This window comes from Hypomesus transpacificus, unplaced genomic scaffold (assembly GCF_021917145.1).
Source record: "Hypomesus transpacificus isolate Combined female unplaced genomic scaffold, fHypTra1 scaffold_31, whole genome shotgun sequence".
Lineage (NCBI taxonomy): Eukaryota > Metazoa > Chordata > Actinopteri > Osmeriformes > Osmeridae > Hypomesus > Hypomesus transpacificus.
Genome location: NW_025813837.1, coordinates 3,183,742 through 3,206,199, shown reverse-complemented (window position 1 = coordinate 3,206,199; position 22,458 = coordinate 3,183,742). Strand labels below are relative to the sequence as shown.

The window sequence follows — 22,458 nt, the reverse complement described above, 5'->3', positions numbered from 1 at the left end:
GGAAACTCCCATCAATGCTTTGTAGGACATCACAGGACGACAGATCACCCAGATGGAACCTCCTCTCTTCTCTCCCCATGTGGCAGAGAGAGCAGAGAGACTGATATCCTGTTAGTGAGTATCTGGCAGGAAGGAACAGGCCATTAGCAGCCTAGATTACCCAGACGAACACAGATCACACAGGGACCACTTCTGTAAACAACACTTATTCTGCTCATTCAAACACACGGCCCTGTGTCAAAGCAAGGATACACAAACTGAAGAGGTCTCCCATTCCAAACGAGCGTTTTTCTTTTTCTATAGGCAAATCAGTGTGTACTCATAAGTATGTACTTGGAATTAGTATGTATGCATCCTAGGTACTTGTAGCCATGTTTAACTGAAGTTTAACTGAAGTATGTGTAGGCTAAATGGTGTGTAGTGTGTAGAAAACAGTCTCATGCAGTACTGTAAGTCAACCATCCCTATGTTCCAGCAGCTCTAAGTCTACTAACCACTGGATCCAGCAGAACATTCACACGCTACACAGCATCAGTCACGCTTAGCCAGACAATAATCTTTTCATCAGGAAATTATTTTTGTTTATTCAATTGGTTGGTTGGTTTAATGATGGACAAAACTAGATCTCCTCAAGATACTGTTAAAAAAAAAAGTATCTAAAGCAAAACATCTCCATATGAAGATTTCTTCTGGTCTTTGTTTGAAATACACATGCTAACGTTATTTCCCTTCTAAAATACATAGTGGTTTTGATCTCAAAAAATACAAATATATGTAAAATACTGATGCATATATGAAACCAAATTACAAACAAACAAGCATTGACATAAGGCACAAGAAATATTGTACGTTGAACTTTCCAGCAAGTAATATTATTCACCTAGAGATTAAAATTTGATTTGGAAAAGTAAAAAATAAATTGACTCTATTCTGTACACATTGAGTGTGAAATTGCGTTTCACTGAAAAATAATTTAAAGCAGTTCAATAAGTCAAAAAAATGAACGTAGACAAACAAAAACACAATTTTAAAGAGATAACTGGGTTTGTCCCACACATTGTTTAAACTGACTGACTAGACCAAGCACATTTGTAAGAAAAACCAGGAAATGTATTTTGATCTTTTAAATACATAAACAAAATCACATTGATATATTCCATCCAGTGCATGTCTCTCTCTATATCATGTAAAAAATGCTGAGGTACTTGCTTTTATTTGTGTGCCTTCATCGCCATAAAGCATAGTTACAGTACTGTGGATGACATGAGACAATTATCACAGAAAATAACTCACCTCTCACCTCTTTAAGGTCATTGGGTGGAATCCACATATCGAAACAGCCAACATCCAGCATAACTGTGTTTGAACTTAGCACTGTCCACACATCAGATCCACAGAAGCCACACGAGCCCTCCTCGTGATCAGTGAAAAGCAGACTCTCTCAAAATGTTTTTGTCAAATGTGACAATCAACATGCAACACATGTCCGCCGCTCTCTGAGAAAGCCGACAACAAACGACAGAAATGATTTACGGTCCAGTGTGAATCCAATGCATAAAAGATAATAGCAACATCGCCAGTGAAGCTTTGGTCATTCCCTTTGCCCAGCAGTGACACCCGAAAAACAAACCCCAATATACAGAATAGTGTCAAATTCCCTATAGAAACATACCAATGACAGTTTATTTTACCGTGTTTAGTGAACATACAGCACAGAAACCTGCCTGTCCTACCTGGATTCGTACCCTTGAATATCAAATTCCATCCACCTGCTCCACCACCCTATGGCGAAACTAACATCATCACAACCCCCTCCTTTCACTTAGAAAAAAGACAGGTCTTGTCTCACACAGGGTCCTGTAATCATACTTTTGTACAATAAAGTGCTACAGTACCTCAAAATCAACTATACCCTCATAGCAGGTAGTCTGTGGAGAGGGTTGTCTTTGTGTTGGGGGGGGGAGGGTTGTCTTTGTGTTGGGGGGGGAGTCTTCCCTCAGGACTGGGCTCCTAGGAGGGGAGCATGGATTTCCTCACCTTGGGGGGCGGTGGAGGAGGCTTGCTTTCAATCTTCACTGGCAGCGGAGGGATGAACTTTGAGGAGACACAGGGGGGAAGAAGAAGAAGAAGAAAAAAAAACATAGAATTCAATCTTAAAAGTAAAAAAAAAAAAAAAAAAAACTTTTAAGTCATGTTTTTTTGCTAAAGATAGATTATGTAGACGGATGTATGTGGAAATGCCGCTTCGGTCTGCTTACCTCAGAGGAATGCTGCGAGACGTCAATCTCGTGAGGGTGCTTCTTTGGAGGCATGGGAGGGGGGGTCCCCTGGGTTTCTGGGACGGCACCTTCACTTTCAATGTAGAGAGATGAATAACCTGGAGGGAGAAGAAACACAACCACACTTTAAACTACAACTGTGTGTGTCTGTGTGTGTCTGTCTGTCTGTCTGTGTGTGTGTGTCTGTGTGTGTGGGTGTGTGTGCTGAACTTGGGTCTGGATTGAAACTGCAATCCCTAATGGTTCCCTAGTACTACGTGCCAGGCAGTACACAGTGCATCGGATTTCAATACTCACTGGAGCTGCGGGGGGTGTGTGGGGAGGCGGGCAGGGGGCTGAGAGGGCTGACGAGGCTGTGCTGAGACGAGCCGCCCTGGAACAGGGACAGGGTGAGACGGCGGTCCCCCAGCTGCAAGCTCTTAGGCCTCTGCTGCTTCTCCGGGGGGAGCTGGAGGAGGAGAGGAGAGACGACAGAGGACGTGATGGAGACAGCGGCTCACAGAAGCAATGGGGGGGGGGGGGAGGGGGGGAGAGGGGGGTGGGGGGGAGGGGGGGGGGTGGGGGCTACCTCGTCGGTGTCTGGCTGCCTCTCCAGCAGCACCTGGGACTTGCTCACGCTCCACTCTTTGCGGTTCCTTCTGCCGATGCGGGGGTCGTCGTCCGGCCGGGACGCGACGGAGGAGCGGCGGTCGCTGGGGCGGGACAGCAGGGAGCTGCTGAGAGGGAGAGAGACAGAGAGAGACAGAGAGAGACAGAGAGAGACAGAGAGAGAGAGAGAGAGAGAGAGAGAGAGAGAGAGAGAGAGAGAGAGAGAGAGAGAGAGAGGGAGCGAGAGAGATGGGGAGAGGAAGAGGGAGCGATGGGGAGAGAGAGAGACAAAGACAGAGAGAGATGGGGAGGGGGAGAAAGAGAGAGCGATAACGAGATGGAGACAGAGAGAGATGGAGGGGGAGGAGAGAGATGGAGGGGGAAGAGAGATGGAGAAGGATAACGAGGTGGAAACAAAGAGTAGGTGTCGGGAGAGAGCGATGGAGGCAGAGAAAAGGAGACAAAGAGAGAGAAAAAGGATAAGCAAGAGGGATATCTTGAAGAATATAGATTTCGGATATATATATGTGGTTCTTTAACAAAAAGTGAAAGACACTAACAAAACGTAGCAATTAAATGACAGTTTCACGAAAAGCCAAACACAGGGAATGAAAGCGGATGGAGGGGGGGGAGGAGGAGGAAGGAGATGAGTGGGCATGGGGGAGAGGGGGAGTTAGGAGGAGGACGGAGACACAAAGAAGGAGGCGGGGAGGAAACCGACTCCTGCGAGGAAGGGCGGGAGGCGCCGTCGGAGGGGGAGCCGGCGGAGAGGGTGGAGAGGGTGGACATGCGGCGCAGCGTGGAGGACAGGATGTAGGGCATGACGACCGAGCCCACGCGACTCTTCTTCCTCTCCGTGAGCGAGCAGGGCTGGGGGGGACACGCAAATGGGATTACACTTCATCATGGGAAAACTTGGCAGCAGACGAGCGCAGCGACAGGCCAAAACACTGGCAGCCGTGGCGCTCGCTGGCGGAAGATTTATGGTCCTCTATCCATATAATGTACACTCCTCGTTGAATGAGGGGAGTTTGATAGGGAGACGAGGGAGCCAATAGCTAAAGCTGGCAACCTCCTCCATTAAATTGAGTTTGCGGTTGGCGACCTACCAGGGTTATGACGCCATAATGCTTCTCCACTTTCTCCCTCAGGTCGTGGAAGCAGGTGAGCAGGCGGTTGTGAAGGGGCTTCAGCTGTTCTGTGGCCTTCTCACCGTGGATACGCACTCCTTCTGCCAGGAGAGGGATCTGGGGGAGGCGGCAGGGGCAGGTCTCGGTGTTTGCGACTGTACATTTGGCTGTGTGTGTGTGTGTGTGGCAACCATTGAGGAATTCCATACCTGCAGGGCGATGAGCTGTTTGAGGGTTTCAATGTGCCCAAGGTCCTCTGGGTGTTCAAAGACGTAGGCGTCTGTAAAGAATGCCTGCAGACACACAGCACAGCTCAAATCCACTAATCACTACTGGGAGGACTAGCTATAAAAAAAACTACAACAACAAAACTAACAGACATGCTTGGAGGTACACATTTGCAAATAAAAGGGGGATAACTAAACCAGTGTCTACCAGAGTGTACCTTGTCGTAGATGGAACAAGGTAGGGGGGGACCAAACCAGGGCCTACCTTCTCGTAGTTGGAGAAGCCCCCCATGACCGCGGGGTCGATGATGCCGTTCAGCAGCATGGAGAGCGGGTGGACTGCCAGCGAGCGGTCACAAGCCTGCTGCTGCACCAGGTTGCTCAGCTTCTCATTGGTCATCTCCATGGTCTCTATGGCGTTCGCCAGAGGACTGATCTCCTCCTGACCAATAGAAACACAGGGAACGTGGGTTGGGATGATGTGGCAGCGGTGCGTTAGCCCTCGCGGGTGGGACTGGTGGTTCCAGTCTTTGTGATACTCACCACTGAGATGGACTTCACTTCAAACCATTTGAGGATCCCTGGGAAGCAGTAGATTGTGACATAGGTTGTCCTCTCGATCCACATAGTCTGTAACATGGGAGGAAAAGTGTTTTGTCAGGTTTTTTTCCCCCCTTAACAAAACAGTAACAGATGGCCTTCTTGGTACTCTGTATAATGTGGTATGTAAAGTACTGTACTTACAGCAAACTCATTATCTGGATCCTTTTCACCTTTCCTAAAAGGTCTGGAATACTGGAAGCGGTCCACTTCATTTGTTCTGTAGTAGCTGAGCAAAGTGGAGGATGAGAAGTCGGGTCAATTAAAAAGGGTTCATTCAGCTCTGTCACAAGTGATCCTCAGCCTTCTGGGTTCTTACTTCAGAATCTGCTCTGGGACACCCTTGTCCTTGAACTGCTTGGGCACAGTGAGAACAGGTTTGACCGTGAAACACTGGATGTCTAGCAGGCCGGTTAAGGATGCAAATACAAGGTGGTTTAGCAGCAACCAATCTACCGCATTGCAGTCAAAAACATCCAATTCTCAAATAGAGGATTGCAGCGATTACATGCTGGAATTAGTTTTTTTTTAAAGCATTGAAAAACACAAGAGGTAAATGAGTGGGTTAGTGTTAAAAAAATATTTTATAATGGAGAGTTCTAGAATTCTGATATTTCATTCTGAGAGCTCAACTTAGAAGGATACGTTGTCCTTGAGAGTTACAGATGCTGTCCCCAGGGGGCGCTGTGCTGGTCATTCTCACTGCATTGGGGAACTGGGAGAGAAGCCTCAGACTGAAGTCCTCCAGGAACTCATACTCCTTACCACGATAGATGAAGATCTTGTTCTGCAAGAAGGGACAAATTCGACAGACACAGGGTGACTGTTAAGAGCCTCATCAACTCGTTCATTACGTGAATCATCGTCCATCCATGTTCTGTCATCCTCTCCATTTGTGGGGAGAAAAACATGTAGAAAGACCTTTCAAGCTCGATCATCTCTTGCTGTGAATAACACTATTTAAAGGCATTGTGGCATCAAGGCTGACAGGATGTCAGAATAGGTAGCAGCGAAGCTATTTTTGCAAATCACATTCTCATTCTTCAACCTTGCGAGACAGCTGGATTTGTGAGATTACGACCGTGCGAGAATCCATCTTGCCAAGCTACAAGTTATCCATTTGTGCTCAAACCACAGCGGTTCAGACCAATCAGGGTCCTATGAGAAACTACTGGCAGCTAAGGGCCTAGATGAAGTCAGCCTGTGTCAGACAAGGTTCAACCAAGCCAAGTTCTTTTTAAAGTGCCTGCCCTTTTCCAAACAGTTTTCAAGGAAGACTTCCCAGATGGTTATGTGTAACATGCCATTTGGCGATTCAGGTTAACCACTCTTACCCTCAGGAAGAAAGGGAATCCAAGCCCGTAGTACCCCACTGCAAAGTACTCTGGCTGAGGACGCATGGCGTGCATTATGTTCTCATAGAACTGGGCTTGCTGTTTCTGTGAGCCAAAGAGGAGGAATTATGTTAATATGGATACCTGAACACAAACACTCCAAAAGATAACGATATTTGAGACAGCAAAGTTTTGTATTTTTCCGTAAGCTATACATTTTTATGCACTATATAATTGAGCAAGTTTAATTAAAGAATACGTGATAAAGTATTTACATTGGGTAATGATTTATTTGTATTTTATTTTGTATATTTATTTGTATTTTACATTCACTAAACACATATTTTTGTATTCAACATTCGGTTCCTGACAGCACAGTCTGTCAGAGGCACCACTCAGAGACGAGCGGGCAGCCCTTATCTCTCCCCACATTTCCTCTGCTTAGTTCTGGAACCAACTGAACTTCAGCTTGCTGACACAGCATTCTTATTTGGGTGAGACTTGGTTGATCTAAGCCCCCCCCCACACACACACACTTCAATACTGAAAAGGACCAAGGTGCTGACAGTAGTGATTTTCTTTTGGGAAAGGGGAGATTGTCTTAGCAAAACTAAAACAGAATGACTGGCTTCTGTCTCTTGGTCTCCTTGTGAGCTTGCAACACGTTGCCCATCGATGATTATCACTGATCATTAAAATGACCCTTCAGTGAGAATCATGTCTCATTTATTAAGTATCACGACAGTAAGAATATATTCTGGGGTCAGAACAGCGGATCGGCTGTCATACCAGAAGTTGACTGAGCTCCATGAAGTCAAACATCTGACTTTCGTGCATCTTGGCCAGCTGCTTGCCCAACTCGATGGCCTTCTCCCACATCTGAAGAGACAAAGATCGTCCGTCGACAAAAACAAAGACACACAATGGCAAAACCCATCTGGCTCTCAGCGAGGTCAGGGCACAATCAAACACGTAATCGGCTTCGAGAGATCACTCGAAACCCCCCTGACTTACGCGCGGATTGCAGTTTACCACTTTCACAATGCTTACTTTGTTTCTTAAATTCACAAATGTATTTGAGCAGCGGCACGAGAAATAACATCCTTTACTTATCCCGGGAAATCTTGTAAACCGTTATATAGGGCAAACGCTGGCGGAAAACTCCGGCTAATCCTTCTGATGGCTCATACGGCGACCTTGGGGGTTAAGCAGGGACTGGCGATCCATGGAGGTGGAGGGGGCAGGATATCACAGGGTGAGACCAGGGCTATTACTCACTTTGCCCTTGTCGAAGTAGCACATGATCTCCTGGAAGAGCCTCTCCTTAAGCTCCTGTTGGCTCCAGACATGGGAGCCGTCACGGGGGATGAGGTGAGGAGCGCAGGGCTTGTCGGACCACTGGGGGGGAGAAACACAGCGCACGCACCATAGTCAAACACCTTCCTTCAGCCAACGGTGACTGTTTCCGTGGTAACGCTACAGGAGGTGTAAACAGAAACAGAAATAAAATGAATGTCCTTTTTCCTGCTCTGACCTCGAGTAGTTCGGCGTGCAGCAGCAGAGTATAGGCAGCTTCTGTGTAGTTCTCCCCGTCCAGGTGAAGATCCCGCAGCTTGTAGAGGTACCTGAGGAGACAGGAAATACTGAGAAGAAGTACTGAGAGGAAGTACTGAGAGGAAGTACTGAGAGGAAGTACTAAGAGGAATAACTCAAGAGACCCTCAGGGCAGGCAGATTCCATCGGACTCACCGGATGTAAATATCCTCTCTCTTTTTCTCCTTGTAGAAGTTCTGTCAACCAAAACAGCTCCGTCAACACCTCTATTAAACATTAAACTCCACAACGCTCCATAAGACATTTCAGTTGAATATCTACTGTAATAACCACATTCCCTATTCATCTGTCACTTAAATGTGCCTGTGCTGAAAGAATCATATCTAAACAGATACAAATGTTAAAAGCTGTGAGGTGGTTTACAAGGACGTTGACGGTGCAGCTCATCCGGTGTTCGGGGCTCTCGTCGTGGGTGATGGTGCGGTAGGCCAGCAGGTTCTCCAGCAGGCTGCTTAGCAGCAGAGCCAGCTCCTCTCCAGACTGGGCCAGGTACCGGTGGCGTCTGCAGTGCTCCAGCAGCCTGAGGAGCACACACACACACACACACACACGAGGGCCAGGAAACGAGAGGGCCCGTCAGTCACTCACAGACAACACAGGCCCCCCTCAGTCTTCCTCTGGACAGGTCTTCTTCAACTGATATCTCATAACCAACACCAAGTCGTTTTGGACGGAAGCAGAATATAAGAAACTAAACGTGGATGAATAGATAGACGCTAAATGAATTTAAGTAAATGCAGTCTCCAGGGGTTGGAAAAAGCGAAGCAGGGGAAGAGCTAACTCACGTTTTCTCCAGTAGGATTTTGTACTGTTCATCTCCCCGGCCTCCCTCGACCTCCTGGTCCAATTTGGTGATCAGCTCGTTCTCAAACTGCATGTACAGACAGACTCAAACATGTGTCACAGCTACAGACGCCCCCCCCCCCCACCCATATCACACAGAGAAAATCTAGTAACCTAGCAACTATAAAATGACACAAAAAAACAAGAAAAGGGAAAAAGAAGGAAAAAATGGGTCCTCTCCGGTCAGCCGTGTCTCACCTTCTGAAACGTGTGTCCAGGGCTGAAGTTGTGCTCGCACTGCATCATGTCAAAGAAGATGGGGATGGTGGCCTTCCTGAGGTCTGGTTCTGGCACCAGCGTGGCCTCCAGGATGGGCCCCACCATGGCTGGGATGAATTTCATCTTGTGTGGCCCTGAGGTAAACAAAGAGGAGTTATTGAGAAATGCTAGCCGCTTTCAATTGAGAGGGCAATAAGCTGGACCATTATTTGCGAACAACCGGACACAGAAGTCATAAAGTGGTAAACAGGAGACAGGGTACAACAGGATGGAGCCATAAAACCAGCAGTATTGAAAGTCTCCTTTTAGATCCAGTGGTCAGTGGGAAGGCCCTGTAGTAACTTTCTACTGTTGTAGAATTTCTTCCTCTCAACCAAGGGAGACCCTTCCGCTGGCTACTTACCAAGGTTATACCACATGTCCCTGATTTTAAATCCAATGCTCTTCCTCATATCTCCGTATCTAAACAAAATGATAAAAAAACACCTGCAAGGTTAAACACTCTCCTTTTCTTTAACCTTTAAATTGTCTAAGTCCCCCCTATTGTCCCCAATAAGCATACTTGTTGAGGATTTTATTGCGCTTCTCTTGAGAAAATGATTCTAGCTGCAGGCACTTGTGGGTAAGGAACGCTACCGTCAGGTGGAAATATTTGGTCCACAACTAGAAAAAGAACACAAGGAAACATGGTCACTAGCACAGCCACCCTTACATTACATTAACATTTAGTCATTTAGCAGACGCTCTTATCCAGAGCGACTTACAGTAAGTACAGGGACATTCCCCCGAGGCAAGTCAGGTGAAGTGCCTTGCCCAAAAGGACACAACGTCATTTTGAATGGCCGGGAATCGAACCGACACCCTTCTGATTAATGGCCTGATTCCCTAACAGCTCAGCCATCTGACCCCATACAGCCATGCTCAATAACATACATAAGAGTGATTAGTACCCCCAACAGGAAGTGAGGACCCACCTGCAGCTCAAAATGTGTCTGATCCAGGAAGTACATATTAAGGACTTCTGAGTACTGGTTGATGGCCCTCAGGAAGACCCCTATCTGGAGAAGGTTCATGGTCATCCAGTCTGCAGGGAACACGTTCCCCATCAGGTCCTTGAACATGATGAACGTCTCCATCAGGAAATCCTGAGGGCACACAGACGTCACATGACTCACACATCAGGAAGTCCTGAGGGCACACAGAAGTCATGTGACTCACTCTACATCTGCAGGTTGACAGGATGGAAATGAGACCGAAAACCCATCCTCATGCACCAGCACAGTTCAAACGAAGCACAGACCGTTAACTTGTCACTCACCCCAGTGAATTGTCTATAATGAATATTTACTTAAGGAGTGGTGGCACGTTTCTAAGTTCAAAGCCAGTTATTGATTAGACGGATCCACCTAGACTACAACAGAGAGTTGGGGTACTTACAATGATGTCCTGTCTGGTCTTAAAGGTGCTAATGTAGTGGGCGTAGTGCATGTCATCCATTTGCTTCAAGATGGCAGTCATACAGGCCAGATAGGGACCCTGGCAGGGGAATAGATTAGACCCGTAAAAAAAAAAAAAAAAAAAAGAAACTATTGCATCGTAAGGGTTCATTCCAATGTCAATATCCATCATAAGATGGATTTCTTTCCGAACTCATAATTAACTAAATGCACAACCAATCAACTAAAAGCACTTCCTGGTGTCTTACGATGAGAGGAGAGGTCCTGCTCATGCCGATAACCGTGCGGTTCACCCGACGCAGCAGGCGCTCCATGATCATCTGGACGTGACCCCTGGTCAACCCCTGGGGGGGGAGCGGAAAAGGTCAAAGTTCAAAACCCTCCTCTCTGAGCATCAGAACCATGATCGTATCGTGGATATGAAAACAGGAAAAAACGAATGTAAAGCAGAGCGACCGGTTCCCTCACCACGTCCTTCCGGTCCAGGTTGTCCAGGACAGTGCTGAGGAGCTGGACGCAGGCTTCGTGGTCCGGTTTGTTGGAGTGGTCGTCCAACTGACCGCTGAGCTGGTCTGTGACCAACGGCAGGAGAACGTCTCGGCACTCTGTGGAGGTTGAGAGGGAGGGTTGTGTTACAGCCGTGACCCTGGGGGGCTCTACACGGGAGGAAGTAGAGGAGGGATCACCCAGGTTGGTTACCTGGCTGCTTGAACAAGTCACTCTCCACCATCTTACACATGCAGCCGATCTTCTGACGCACCAGCTGAGAGTCGGGGATGCTCTCGATGAACTTAGTCAGAAGAATGCTTAAAAGAGAGAAACGAGAAAGGGAGAGACGGAGACGGAGAAAGATGAACAAGTTATGAAAAACATGATTGTCATATTCAAGGCATGGTGATTATTATGCAGTGTATAGACTTGAAGAGTTTACCTGAGTTCGACAGGATCAAAAACGTTCTGGATGTCATTGATTATGGTTGGCAGGTATTTTAATATTGCCCCCTGAAAAATATTTTTTTTTAAATGCCAAGGGTCAACTGAAATAAAAGTGACTGGATTTATAAAACACGTTTACATTCTCTTCCAATTGATCAACTAAACTTCAACCAAACTTTGAAGTGACGCTGAGCAGGCTCAGCTTCGTTAGTGTCCAGACAGAGCAGCAGGTAAGCGACTCACCTTAATCTTCACCCCCTCATCCAAAGGCCTGTCCATGAGAGTGTTGAAGGACAGGAAGAGAGTCCGTATGGAGTTGAAGAACGCATCCCCGTCCTCACTGTTGCCGTAGAACCTAAAAAATAAACAAAAAGGACCGCTTGTGTTTTTCAGCAGATCGACTGTTGGGAGCCCGAAAGTGTGGCTGTGTTGTGGAATGTTACCTGAGGTAGAGGACTCGGGACTGCACGATAAACCTGAACAGGTACTTGAGGGCCTTCAGGGCTGTGTAGAGCCTCTCTGCCAGTGAAGATTCCTCGGCATGGCCCACGTAGTAGTTCAGAACCTTGGTCAACTTCCTGAGAGGGAAACGGAGAAAGCCAGAGAGGTCTGCTTTCGTGCAAAGTTGTAAGACGAAGGAAGGAACAAAGAAAATGGACTGGGGGGGGGGGGAGAAAAAGAGAGAGAGGAGGAGGTAGAGAACGGAAAGCGGAGAGAAACTCACATGTAGGCCAACGTGGCACTGAAGTGCTTGTCAATGTAGGTCTCCAGGACGGGGTTGAAATGCTGGAACTTGATGTCCCCAATCAGGGTTATGATGAACACCTAGTTTGGGGTGACAAAGCAGAGCACAGTCTGTACACAATGTTCAATCAACAGTCTGGATGCCTCGAGACAGAAACGAACCCGTTGCGGGGGCGGCCCAAAGTCACGCACAAACCCACCAAGGCGTTGAACACCAAGGTGTCGTAGGTGTCTTTCTCGGAGGTCTCCATCATGATGGTGAAGAGGGCGTCGAGGGTGTCCTGGAGGAACTATAGCCACAGGGAAACTCAACGTTACGGAGGGGCGTCCGGCTAGAGCGAAGCTGGCTTCACGACAGGAGCACCGGCCGAGATGGGCCTCACCTTCACGATCTCTCCGCCTTCCACCTCCATCAGACGCTGCAGATTCTGCTCCAGTTCTTCCGGATTGGACCTCCAGTTCAGAAGACCCAACAAACCCACTAAAAAAAGCACCACAACAGCAGCAAAACAAACAAACAAAAACACCAGATCAGTATGAAGATGAGATAGATTTGAGGTTTAGACGTGTGAACGGCTTCAGCTGCTGTGCTATTCACCGTTCTGGGTGAGTTTTGTGGAGCAGGTGAGGGTGGAGATCTGGAAGCTGTCTTTGGTGACAGGGATCCCGGAGGTGTGGTGGTGGGGCTTCCCCTGCAGGCCTTCCTTCTCCTCCACCTCCACCCAGGTCCCTGGGAGTGCCAGGTACGTTTTAGCATCCTCAGCCTTCTTCACGTCCACCTGAGACAGAAATGGAGAAGCACAGCTATAAGCGAACAGCGAAGCGTATCGACTCGCAGGATCTAATTTGATCAATATTGACCCGGAGGAGGCTAATGGATAATCTACTTACATTGTCATCTTTTTTAAGAATCACACTTATTTTTTGGGGGAAAGTGTTCAATGTCAAAACAGGTTTGTTCAACAGGTGAACTTTAACCTTTGCATTACCAAGTAGCGGGAGATCGAACCTGGAACAAAACCTAGGACAAGGGGAAACGTGGGGAGTTCTGCCGCCCCACCTTGTAGACGATGAGGTTGTGCCTGCCGTCCCTCAAAGTCGTCCCGTCTCCCTTCATCAGCCTGACGAAGGCCATCCCAAACGGCTTCTCCGATTTGTCTCGAGCTGGAGGAAGGCAGGGCGGCGGCGGTCAGAAAATAACCCATCAGAGGTCACATCATGCTAACCCCGGACTCTAACCAGGGCTTCATCGGTGGATAAATTAAAAACGCCACTCACAGTCCTGGGATGACCTATGGCGAAACATGACCCTGAGGTGACACCGGCATACATCCTCTATAGGAATGGTCACCTGGTTGGATGACAGGAGAGGAAAGAGGATGAAAAGAGAATGCACACGCTATTTAATAGACAGGAAACGGTCATTTTGTGGTTTGTTTCCAGTGCCACAGTGTATGCCAGTAAACTATTTAAAAGAATGCTTTTTTGTGTGCCAGGTGTCAATTTTAATTAAATTGGGAAACATGAGACACTGTAATTACAGGTGTCGACCCAACCAGTCTAGTGAGTGTGCTCTACCTTGACTGTCTCATTCCAGCACGGCTGCTTGACTTGGTAATAAATGACCGACTTGTACTCCGTGATGCCATCGTAGCCAGCCCCTGGGAAAATCGCTTTCTACACCATCGTAGAGGGATAAAAACACCAGAACGTTGTTCAATACTGCGGCCAACAGCCGCAACAGTAAAGCACCAACGCAACGGAACAGGAAGTGACAGACGTCTCATGAGGAGGACAGGTCTGACACATGAGGAGGACTGCGGAGGTGATGCCGTTACCTCCATGAGGTTCCCCTCGTTGTCCAGCACGCTCACCATCACCTCCACGTTTTTGGGCGTCTTCTTCTTCCCGCGGTCGAACTCCCCCTGCACCAGGGTCACGTAGATGTCGTTCCTCACGATTCCTAGAGAAGAAGGGATAGTTGTGAAACACGCATTCGATGAAAGCCTTTTATCGCAGCCCCACATCTGCAAAACCATCTTTATGCATCAGGGAGTCACGTGGCTGAGCGGTTAGGGAATCGGGCTAGTAATGATGTTGTGTCCTTGGGCAAGGCACTTCACCCTACTTGCCTCGGGGGAATGTCTGACTTACTTACTGTAAGTTGCTCTGGATAAGAGCGTCTGCTAAATAACTAAATGTAAATGTAAAGACAACGAGAGTCCGCATGGAGGCGCGTCAGGCGTTGTCACTTCGTTTGTCGGAAGCACTTCCTCCTTCACTTGCCCCACTCCAGGGTTCAAAACTACAGTCCAGACAAGCGCACGCAACCAACCAACTCTTTTTTTAAATTGCCAACAAAAAGCTAACAATTCAATGGCGTGGGTGGGCAGTGTTTATACTGAGGAGTGGAGTTGAACCAGTTGGACTTGTGTTACAGTGACATGGAGGCACCTGGGAGGATGATCTCAGGGAAGCCCATTTTCCTGACGATGGCCGTGGAGCGGTCCACAAAGTGTGGGTACTCCTTCCTGACCTGGGTCAGGTCACCCGGAAGCAGTTTCAGGGTCACAAACAGTCCTGACAAAACAAGAAGCACACAAACACACGCAGGATTAAACAAAAGTGGAACAAAACACCCACCCACCCACCCACCAACCCAACAACCCACACACAAACAAGCCGTCCTTGTTAACTTCAGGAGTTATGCCACGTTAACATTCCCAAGGTGACGAGAGCAGAGAGCTCGTACCCTGGCCCTTGTGGTTGACCTCCCGGGTCGCGATGACTTTGTTGAAGACGGCCGTGAGCGGCTCGTTCTCCCCGATGACTCGGGACGGCATCAGAGGAGACATGATGAGCTGCCTCTGACGGATGTACGTTTCCATAGCGATCCTGCGGAGAGTCAAAGGAAGGTTTGCGAAAGCCCGTCAATATCGCTGGTGTCTGACGCGTGGGGGGGGGGGGGGGGGGGGGGGGAAGACGACGACAGACGTAACCGTGGCAACCACAGTGAAGAGATGCGGGGAGCTTTGTGTTTGTGTCCCCTAGGGCATGCACACACAAACGCACGATAGCAAAGCTGCCACACACGGCCCCGCTTGTCTTTGGCCTGTACACAGATAACGTATGGCTAACGTGCTCTGAGTAAGACCCTGAATGCTACATGCAATGCATTTTCTATACCTTCAAAAAAAGTACAAAATAAAAAGACAGTCGAACAACAACAACTCACTGTTGAAAAGGGATGAAATGTTGCTTGTCTTCATCATCAGCTTTCCCGTGGGCGATGTCGGTAATGTCCATGACTGCAAACACAGAGAGACACAACATCGCCATGGTACTACGCTTATCAGGAAGTCACAATTACACATGTACAGCTGAGACGAAGTTCATTTGCAGCTGGAATGTTGAATGATCTGGTTATTGTCACCACCGTGGCAAAGCACACCATCCAGCCTTTAGTATCCTCAAGATTGAATTTCTAAACTGGAGCCTCCCAGGCCTACAGCAGAGTCTGTTACCCTTTAGGATGGAGGACTGCAATGTCATCTGTGTTTCGCAAACCATTACCGGACCATTACACACTTACACACCCGTTACAAAATACAAAATACATCTGCTGTGGCAGGCCTAGGTGACCTTGTGATACATACAGTTTCTGCGTTCTACCTGGGCTTTTCATATATTACTGCCACAGGGAAAGCGGGAACTCTGTGTATCTTTTTTTCTTCAGACTCTGGGCTCAGTCAAGTTGCAATGACACAAGACAAAACTATTTCTTATCCAACCCTGAAATGTAATCCCCCGCCAAAACAAGGAGGCCTGTTAAGTCCATTTCCTCTCCCTCTTTTGGCAGGGCAGACCAAATCAAGGTATTTTATGGGTTAGCAGGGTAAGCAGGTGGATTGGAACGGATTCCACAATAGTGATTCCTCCCCCCTTTTCATCTGCTTTACTATGAATCCGCTCAAACATGCTCAAGAATGTGGTGGGGTTTGGTCGTGTTCCAGAACTCGACAGACGTGTGGAAGCCTCTCACCGGCCACGCCGAACGGCCTACGTAGCCCAGCCGTGTGTTTCTTGCCCTCTTTGAGCTCCATGCAGCCCACCCTGATGATCTGACAAACCAGGAAGAGGCGTGGCCTAATCAGATCGCTGCTGCTCAGGTCCTGGATAGACGAAGACAGAGCAGGAAATCATTGTATTCAGGGCACAGATCGCTATGACTCATGCTTTTCTCTACAATACTGTCCATTTGTAAATACGTGTGTGTGTGTGTGTGTGTGACGGAGGAGGGAAGTGATTCACACACAAAGTGCCTTGGCCAAAGTGAAATATGGCACACCCAGTCAAAGATCAGATTCCACTAGTGTCATGCTCCAGTGAGTCTCTTACATTACACACAATAGGAACAAAAGACAATGGAAGGGGATTTATCTTAGCTACCGTAAAGAGCGCTGGCAAATTGTTGAGTTTCTCAATCTCTTTGGGCATTCCCATGCTGTCCCAGCGAACCAGGAAATTCTCACTGCAGAAAAACCAATCACAGTTAGGATCCAGCCTTAAAACCATATCACCATCCATCAGATACTCTCCAGTGGATATTTTTGATACAAATATTTTGGGTTGAATAAACGCTACAGCCGTTCCAGCACACCTCTGCTAAAACAACCACAAACACAAACACTGATTCGATCACTGGTTGGATTCGATCCAGGGCTGGTTGTTATGGTGAACACAGGAGACGGTGACCTCTGACCTGATGAACTCTGACAGGTCGGGGTCGTAGAGCGACATGAGGAGCTCGGCGTCCTCCCCGATGTTGCACACAAAGTTCTTGAGGTTCATCAGCAGGCTGTAGGTGTGCACCGTGCTGAAGAGGGACTGCTTCCTCATCTCCAGGTTCTGCAGCCGGGTCTGAGGACACACCAGGCGGGTCAGATGGCTGAGCGGTTAGGGAATCGGGCTAGTAATCTGAAGGTTGCCAGTGCCAAATGACGTTGTGTCCTTGGGCAAGACACTTCACCCAACTTGCCTCGGGGGAATGTTCCTGTACTTGCTGTAAGTCGCTCTGGATAAGAGCGTCTGCTAAATACCTAAATGCAAACCAGAACCACACGGACTGAGGCCCTGTGGAACGTTCTGGAACGGTTTTAGATGGCTAGCTCGTATGGTAGGAGTAGCTTAGGACCCCCTAACATCACAAACAGTAGCAGGTCCATGCCTTTTCCTCCTGGATCCTGACGTCGATGCTGCGAGAGGAAGCCTCGTGAGCCCGGAACAGGCTGACGGTGCTGGTGCAGTCCGGGTCCAGGGTGTTCCCGGCTTCATCACGCACCACCAGGTCCAATCCCAGAATCCTGCCCGGCACACAGCGTCACACACAGCCTCAGGTCGGGTTTACAAGGGCATATTTTTAGCACCGTGACTCACTCACATAAAACTTTACAAGCACCTTCATGTCAGGATGCACTTCAACTCAAGACAGAGACGAATTCATACCGGTTGCCGTAATCAATCTTGGCCGTGACTTTCTTCCTGAGCTCCACGAGGTCGTCCTTGGGCAGAGTTCCTGACACAATCTGAGACCGGTACTCTATGAGACTGTAGGCCATCTGCTGGACAATCCTGAACATGGTGGTCTTGTTGTTCTGTCGTGCGGAACAACCAAACACGAGCGTGTTTAACACCAACACCATGACAAAACGACATCAACGACAACAAAAGTTATCCTGGATGGCGGGAGGGAACATTGGAGGAGAGAGATAGAGAGACAGAGAGAGAGAACCAGAGATACCAGCGACGTACCACGTACAAAGTGTGCCATATCTGAGTCCATTCCCTCAGCGTGGCTCCCAGCTCCTGCACCAGAGGGAGATCACCAGGGATCACGATCTCTTGGTGGCTAGAGGGATACAACAGAGTGCACACCCATAGTTGTAACGTCGGTGTATCACACAAACAAAACCATGCCCTCGTTTGTATGGAGCAGCTGCAGAATATCCCAAGGCTACATTTGAGCGAGGCTTGTTTGCTTAAATCGGCTGTGTGATCCTACAGAAAGGTGAATATACTGAATCCTGGCGCCTGTGATGAAGGTTCACCGTCTTCCAGCATTTATCATGCAGACTGTCTTTCTTACCCTGTTCCCTCGACTTTCGCCTCCTTCAGGTGAATGTAGGAGGCTGGGAAAATACCCTGTGAAACAAGCAGTATATACAAATCGGATTTTCAAAACCTTTTGAATAATAAATAAAGTAACTAAACAGCGTTGAACGGATCGTTACTGCACCTTCTGTGACTTGTCTCGTAGTGTGTAGCCTCTATACCAGCCTGAGTAGATTAGATCAAAAGATACAGTTATGAAGAGAAGGCCACAACATGGAGATAGGACGATTCATATGTGTATAGGTTGCAAACATTTCCACGGGGCTGTTCTCTGCAGCAACATTTCAATACTGTGTAGCCAAGATTCATGACCTTTCTGAATATTACTGACTGCTTTTGCTCTTGCGACAGCTTGTTCGAAGTGGGGCTCCGGAGATGTTCTAGCTGGGGCATGTTGGTCACGGTCTCTTACCTTCAAACGTCTCCAGGATGTGTACCGTGTCTCCCACCTGCAGACACAGCTCCTGGTCTCCTCTGGGATTGTAATTATAGATCGCTAAAAGAAAGACAGAGCCCAAAACAACAATAGCATTTGTGTGTGTGTGTGGGGGGGGGGGGGGTTGTACTTGAAAACCATACACATGCTTATTTTTTTCACAAAATGCTCCAAAAGTTTCTAATACCTGATATTGCAAATACGTGAAGGGTTGTACAGTGGGGAGAGAAATAGACCTAGCGGACACTTCCCCAAATGTGTTACATATTCTCACATCCTTTAATATACACGCTGTGCAGTGTAGGCCTGTATTAGCCTCTCTTCAGGCCCTTTTTCAATCATACATATTTGAAGGCATGTTTGAACTTGATTAGGCTGTTGAAGAAAGGGTGAGTATCAAAAATGAAATTAGTTTCACAATGAAAGGCAGAAAGGAGACCTCGTTCTTATAACCCTTTCTGAGTTTCTGTGACTCACTGCGAGAATCTAACATCACTAGGAAAAATTGAAATTTTGACTGCATTGTTGTACGGTCAGGAGTTGCATATTCTGCATCTGGGGAAGTAATTGAACCACAAGGATGAGTTATATCCAGGTGTATGGGGAAGTTGTGGATTTGAAAAAGTACATGGAGAGGTGTTTGGGTTTCTCCTTACTTTGCTAAAGTTGGAGTGTTCTGGGGCTGGCTGGGATAAGGTTGGGGTGTTCTGGGACTGGCTGGTCTCTGTCTCTCTCTCTGTCTCTCTGTCTCTCTCTCTGTCTGTCTCTCTGTCCGTCTCTCTCTTTGTCTCTCTTTGTCTCTCTCTGTCTCTCTCTGTCTCTCTCTGTCTCTCTCTCTCTGTCTCTGTCTCTCTCTCTTTCTCTGTCTACAGCAAGACCCTCTCAACCAAAAGCTGACTTACATTTGGACATTTTACTCATTTAGCAGACACTCTAATCCAAAGCAACATACAAACAGTGCATACAGTCTTTAAAGCAGTTTTTCAGTAGTTCCACTGTATTCCACTTAAGTAATCTGCAATGCAGTGCAGACGAACACATTCACGCCCTGATAAAGGGACTAGGAGTGGAGGTATGCCCTGACTTGCATGGTGATAATCCTTGTTGCTGGAGGCAACATTTCCCAACGTGCTTCAACGAGCTCTGCTCATTACACCTCACTGTTACAAAAAAGAAAAAAAAGAAAAAGAGAAACCCGTTCGCTAAATGTCCGCTTCTTTCTGTTTATGAGTATTCACATTATTTACTTTATAGACTGTTCCACATTGCTCCTAGGGGCATAGAGACTTTATAAGAAATATAGGATTATGCTCGACATGGTTAAGCCCACAGTGAGCTCTCCTGCACACGCCTACAAGCCTGACATAAACAAGGATTAGGAAACCAAGATCTAGAATTTATAAAGGTGATGTCTACAACCTGCCTGTGTTTGGTTTAGTCAACTGAGGAATTGCTCACGTCAGCATTTTATATACATACAGCCATCAGACGCCAGCATTGTCGTCCCTAACTGAAACTGCCCAAAACGCTAAAAACTACGACAAAATACATAGTAATCTTGCACACTAAATCATAAGCCTTCAACTCAGAAAGTTTCCATATTTTCAGCTGAAAACCCTCTTTGCAGCCAGAGACAAAAGCCTTTAAAAAAAACAACAGAAATGACATCTGCCTCTGGTCATGCAGACTGTGACAATGGTCCGCTTCAGCAGCTTGCCACAGTGTACAGGGCCCATCACAACCAGGAAGTGATGCAGTGGGCATGGTCCAGTCCGGCATGATGAGATGGAGCAGTGTCACCACTACAGACCTACAGTTTGGGACTCGGAACAGCTCACTACAGCAGTTCCCCTATTCTGTTAAAGAACAATACGGCTTAATTGACAGAATCCTTTTGAGGTGAAACAAGCTCTGAAAGAGATGGGTCGGTCTGTAAGACCTTAGCAGTGCAGGTGCATGATATATTTGTTAACATTGCCAAAGCCTATTAGCCGTGACACGTGCACACACACAAAGCAAAAAGCTCCAAGTTCTATCAGCACCATACAAACAGTAGTTAGAGTCGATGGTCACTTCTGTCACCAGCCTCTCATAAGAGAACATTAGACCTGTTTGTCTTTAAGTCATTTGTTATTCTGACTTTACAATGGATGTGACAAGACAGATTGCAAACTGGTCAACACCAGTTAAAAAAAAAGACTAGTCTTCCCTCAGCTTTCCAGATTTGAGAGCTTAACTCTTGTCTATGTTTAGACCGTCAGGTCCAACCTAAGATTTCACGGAGAAGTGCCACTTCTGCGGCTCGTGAGCTGAGTCAATGTTTCCAAAAACGCTCATCTGATGATGTTACAATCCCATGAGAAAGTACAAAAACAAACCAATCCGTACTCCACGAAATCCAATGACTAGGAGCAACTAAAAAGCGGTGAAGACGTCCAGAATACGACCGACACTTTTTATATGTTACGGCGTACGCCAATGCCCCACATCAATTTATAGCAGAATGTAGCAGGCACCTGAACTACATTCGAATTGTTTGCCAAGGCCAATGTTTCAACTGATCAGCACATTAATAAACAACGTTTTCAAGTAGAAGATCGAGAAGAACAAGCTAGTATCACATCATAATGCAGCCTATTTGTTGTGGGAGAACTGTGGGAGAGCTAAATGAATAAATGTACATGAGGAACTGTGATAGCCTTGGCCTGCATCAGGACTACAGAAATCTAAGGGAAAAATAATGACAACGTTCTGCAGTGCCTTGATTTACCTTGAGGGCGTGTATTCTTAAACACACACACAGGCGCTTTCTCTCACACACACACACACACACACACACACACACACACACACACACACACACACACACACACACACACACACACACACACACACACACACACACATTCACAGAAAGCGAGAGAGAGACTGAGAGGGGGGGGGGCGGTGAGAGAAAACGAACTTTACAATAAAGCCATTGTCACAAAGTATCAACATAAACTGCAAACAAACTGCGTCTTTGCAAAAACTTGCGACATGTTTATCAACCAACTTCTGACAGCTCACTCCTTTCCCAAAACATTGGCTGAGAAGCATACGCCCTAAGTAGGTCGTTAACGTTTTTCAAAGTATTATTTGATTCATCCTCATAATCTATAACCAAAGATGATCTGTGTTACGTTTTCCTGCGCGTCTTTGCTACCTGTAGGCTAAGTTATTTGTCCCAGAAGCTTGTAGCAAGTTGGCTAATGGATCTGTTGAGACAAATACGAAAAGTCGTAACAAACATCAGTCTCTCACTTACCAACGCCATATTTCTCTTTTCTCGTTGGGATCCAGCGTGTCATTGCGGGGTAATGATAGATTCATAAATAAATAAATATGTGTAGCCTTCTCCCGGGCGGGTGGGTCAGTTTTCTCGTCCAGAGTACTACAGTTCCGCCATCATGACTTCAAATAGGGGGAAGGGAGAGGGCAAAAGGCGCATTGGAAACAGGCTGGGATTGCCGAACACATTCACGTGGGTTTTCCCTCTGTCGGGAGTCAGTTAAAAGTGTGTGCCAGCAGACACGAGGCTTAAATTGTTCATGAAAAACGATTTTTACAAATTATATTCCATTAATGGTAGTTCCCCAGTGGTATGGGCTATTACTGATAGGCTTATAAATTAATCCCATATCCAGTTTTTATAGCGTCGCGGGGATTGCCTCATACTTTCACTATAATAGTAGGCTATCGTTACACATGGATAGCCTAACTGTAGGCTACTTTCCACAAGGTCAGGAATGCAGAATCTTGTCCTTTTTGAACAGGGTGTAAACGTGGGATATGCACTTTGGCTTATTGCGATTGAAATATCGCGATGAAAATAGCATTTGGT

At 47.1% G+C, this 22,458-nt stretch overlaps 1 protein-coding gene across 2 annotated transcripts; it reads right to left on the bottom strand.

Annotated features, from left to right (window-relative positions):
- Positions 1-550: 550 nt before the first annotated feature.
- On the bottom strand, positions 551-22,106 carry dock5 (dedicator of cytokinesis 5). Of its 2 annotated transcripts, none has more exons than XM_047015668.1 (51): positions 21,883-22,106; positions 18,555-18,638; positions 18,267-18,307; positions 18,117-18,172; positions 17,783-17,879; positions 17,477-17,625; positions 17,199-17,334; positions 16,734-16,891; positions 16,421-16,502; positions 16,014-16,143; positions 15,207-15,279; positions 14,724-14,866; positions 14,426-14,551; positions 13,810-13,934; positions 13,550-13,648; positions 13,250-13,322; positions 13,032-13,135; positions 12,570-12,750; positions 12,355-12,452; positions 12,172-12,261; positions 11,952-12,052; positions 11,671-11,805; positions 11,471-11,582; positions 11,223-11,293; positions 10,991-11,097; positions 10,760-10,896; positions 10,540-10,635; positions 10,272-10,370; positions 9,809-9,979; positions 9,397-9,497; positions 9,238-9,296; positions 8,814-8,968; positions 8,558-8,643; positions 8,136-8,292; positions 7,908-7,948; positions 7,693-7,783; positions 7,437-7,556; positions 6,948-7,037; positions 6,159-6,263; positions 5,470-5,611; positions 5,144-5,225; positions 4,969-5,053; positions 4,768-4,854; positions 4,490-4,666; positions 4,207-4,290; positions 3,977-4,114; positions 3,589-3,737; positions 2,848-2,995; positions 2,577-2,727; positions 2,259-2,377; positions 551-2,094 (listed from the first exon to the last, which is right to left on the bottom strand). In XM_047015668.1, the coding sequence occupies exons 1-51, from the start codon at positions 21,923-21,925 to the stop codon at positions 2,011-2,013; spliced, it is 5,568 nt and encodes a 1,855-aa protein (XP_046871624.1). In that variant the 5' UTR covers positions 21,926-22,106; the 3' UTR covers positions 551-2,010. The 2 variants fall into 2 exon arrangements, with proteins under 2 accessions (XP_046871624.1, XP_046871625.1); XM_047015669.1 differs by having other exon boundaries at positions 2,848-2,992.
- Positions 22,107-22,458: the final 352 nt, after the last annotated feature.

Bases quoted from the DNA above. Each gene is read 5' to 3' on its own strand.
- dock5 (XM_047015668.1), bottom strand. From the start codon at position 21,925: ATGACACGCTGGATCCCAACGAGAAAAGAGAAATATGGCGTTG. The intron at 13,935-14,425 runs GTGCCTCCATGT...CTTCTTCTCTAG, and splicing joins CCCTGAGATCATCCTCCCAG to GAATCGTGAGGAACGACATC. The intron at 9,980-10,271 runs GTAAGTACCCCA...GTGTGCCCTCAG, and splicing joins AGACCAGACAGGACATCATT to GATTTCCTGATGGAGACGTT.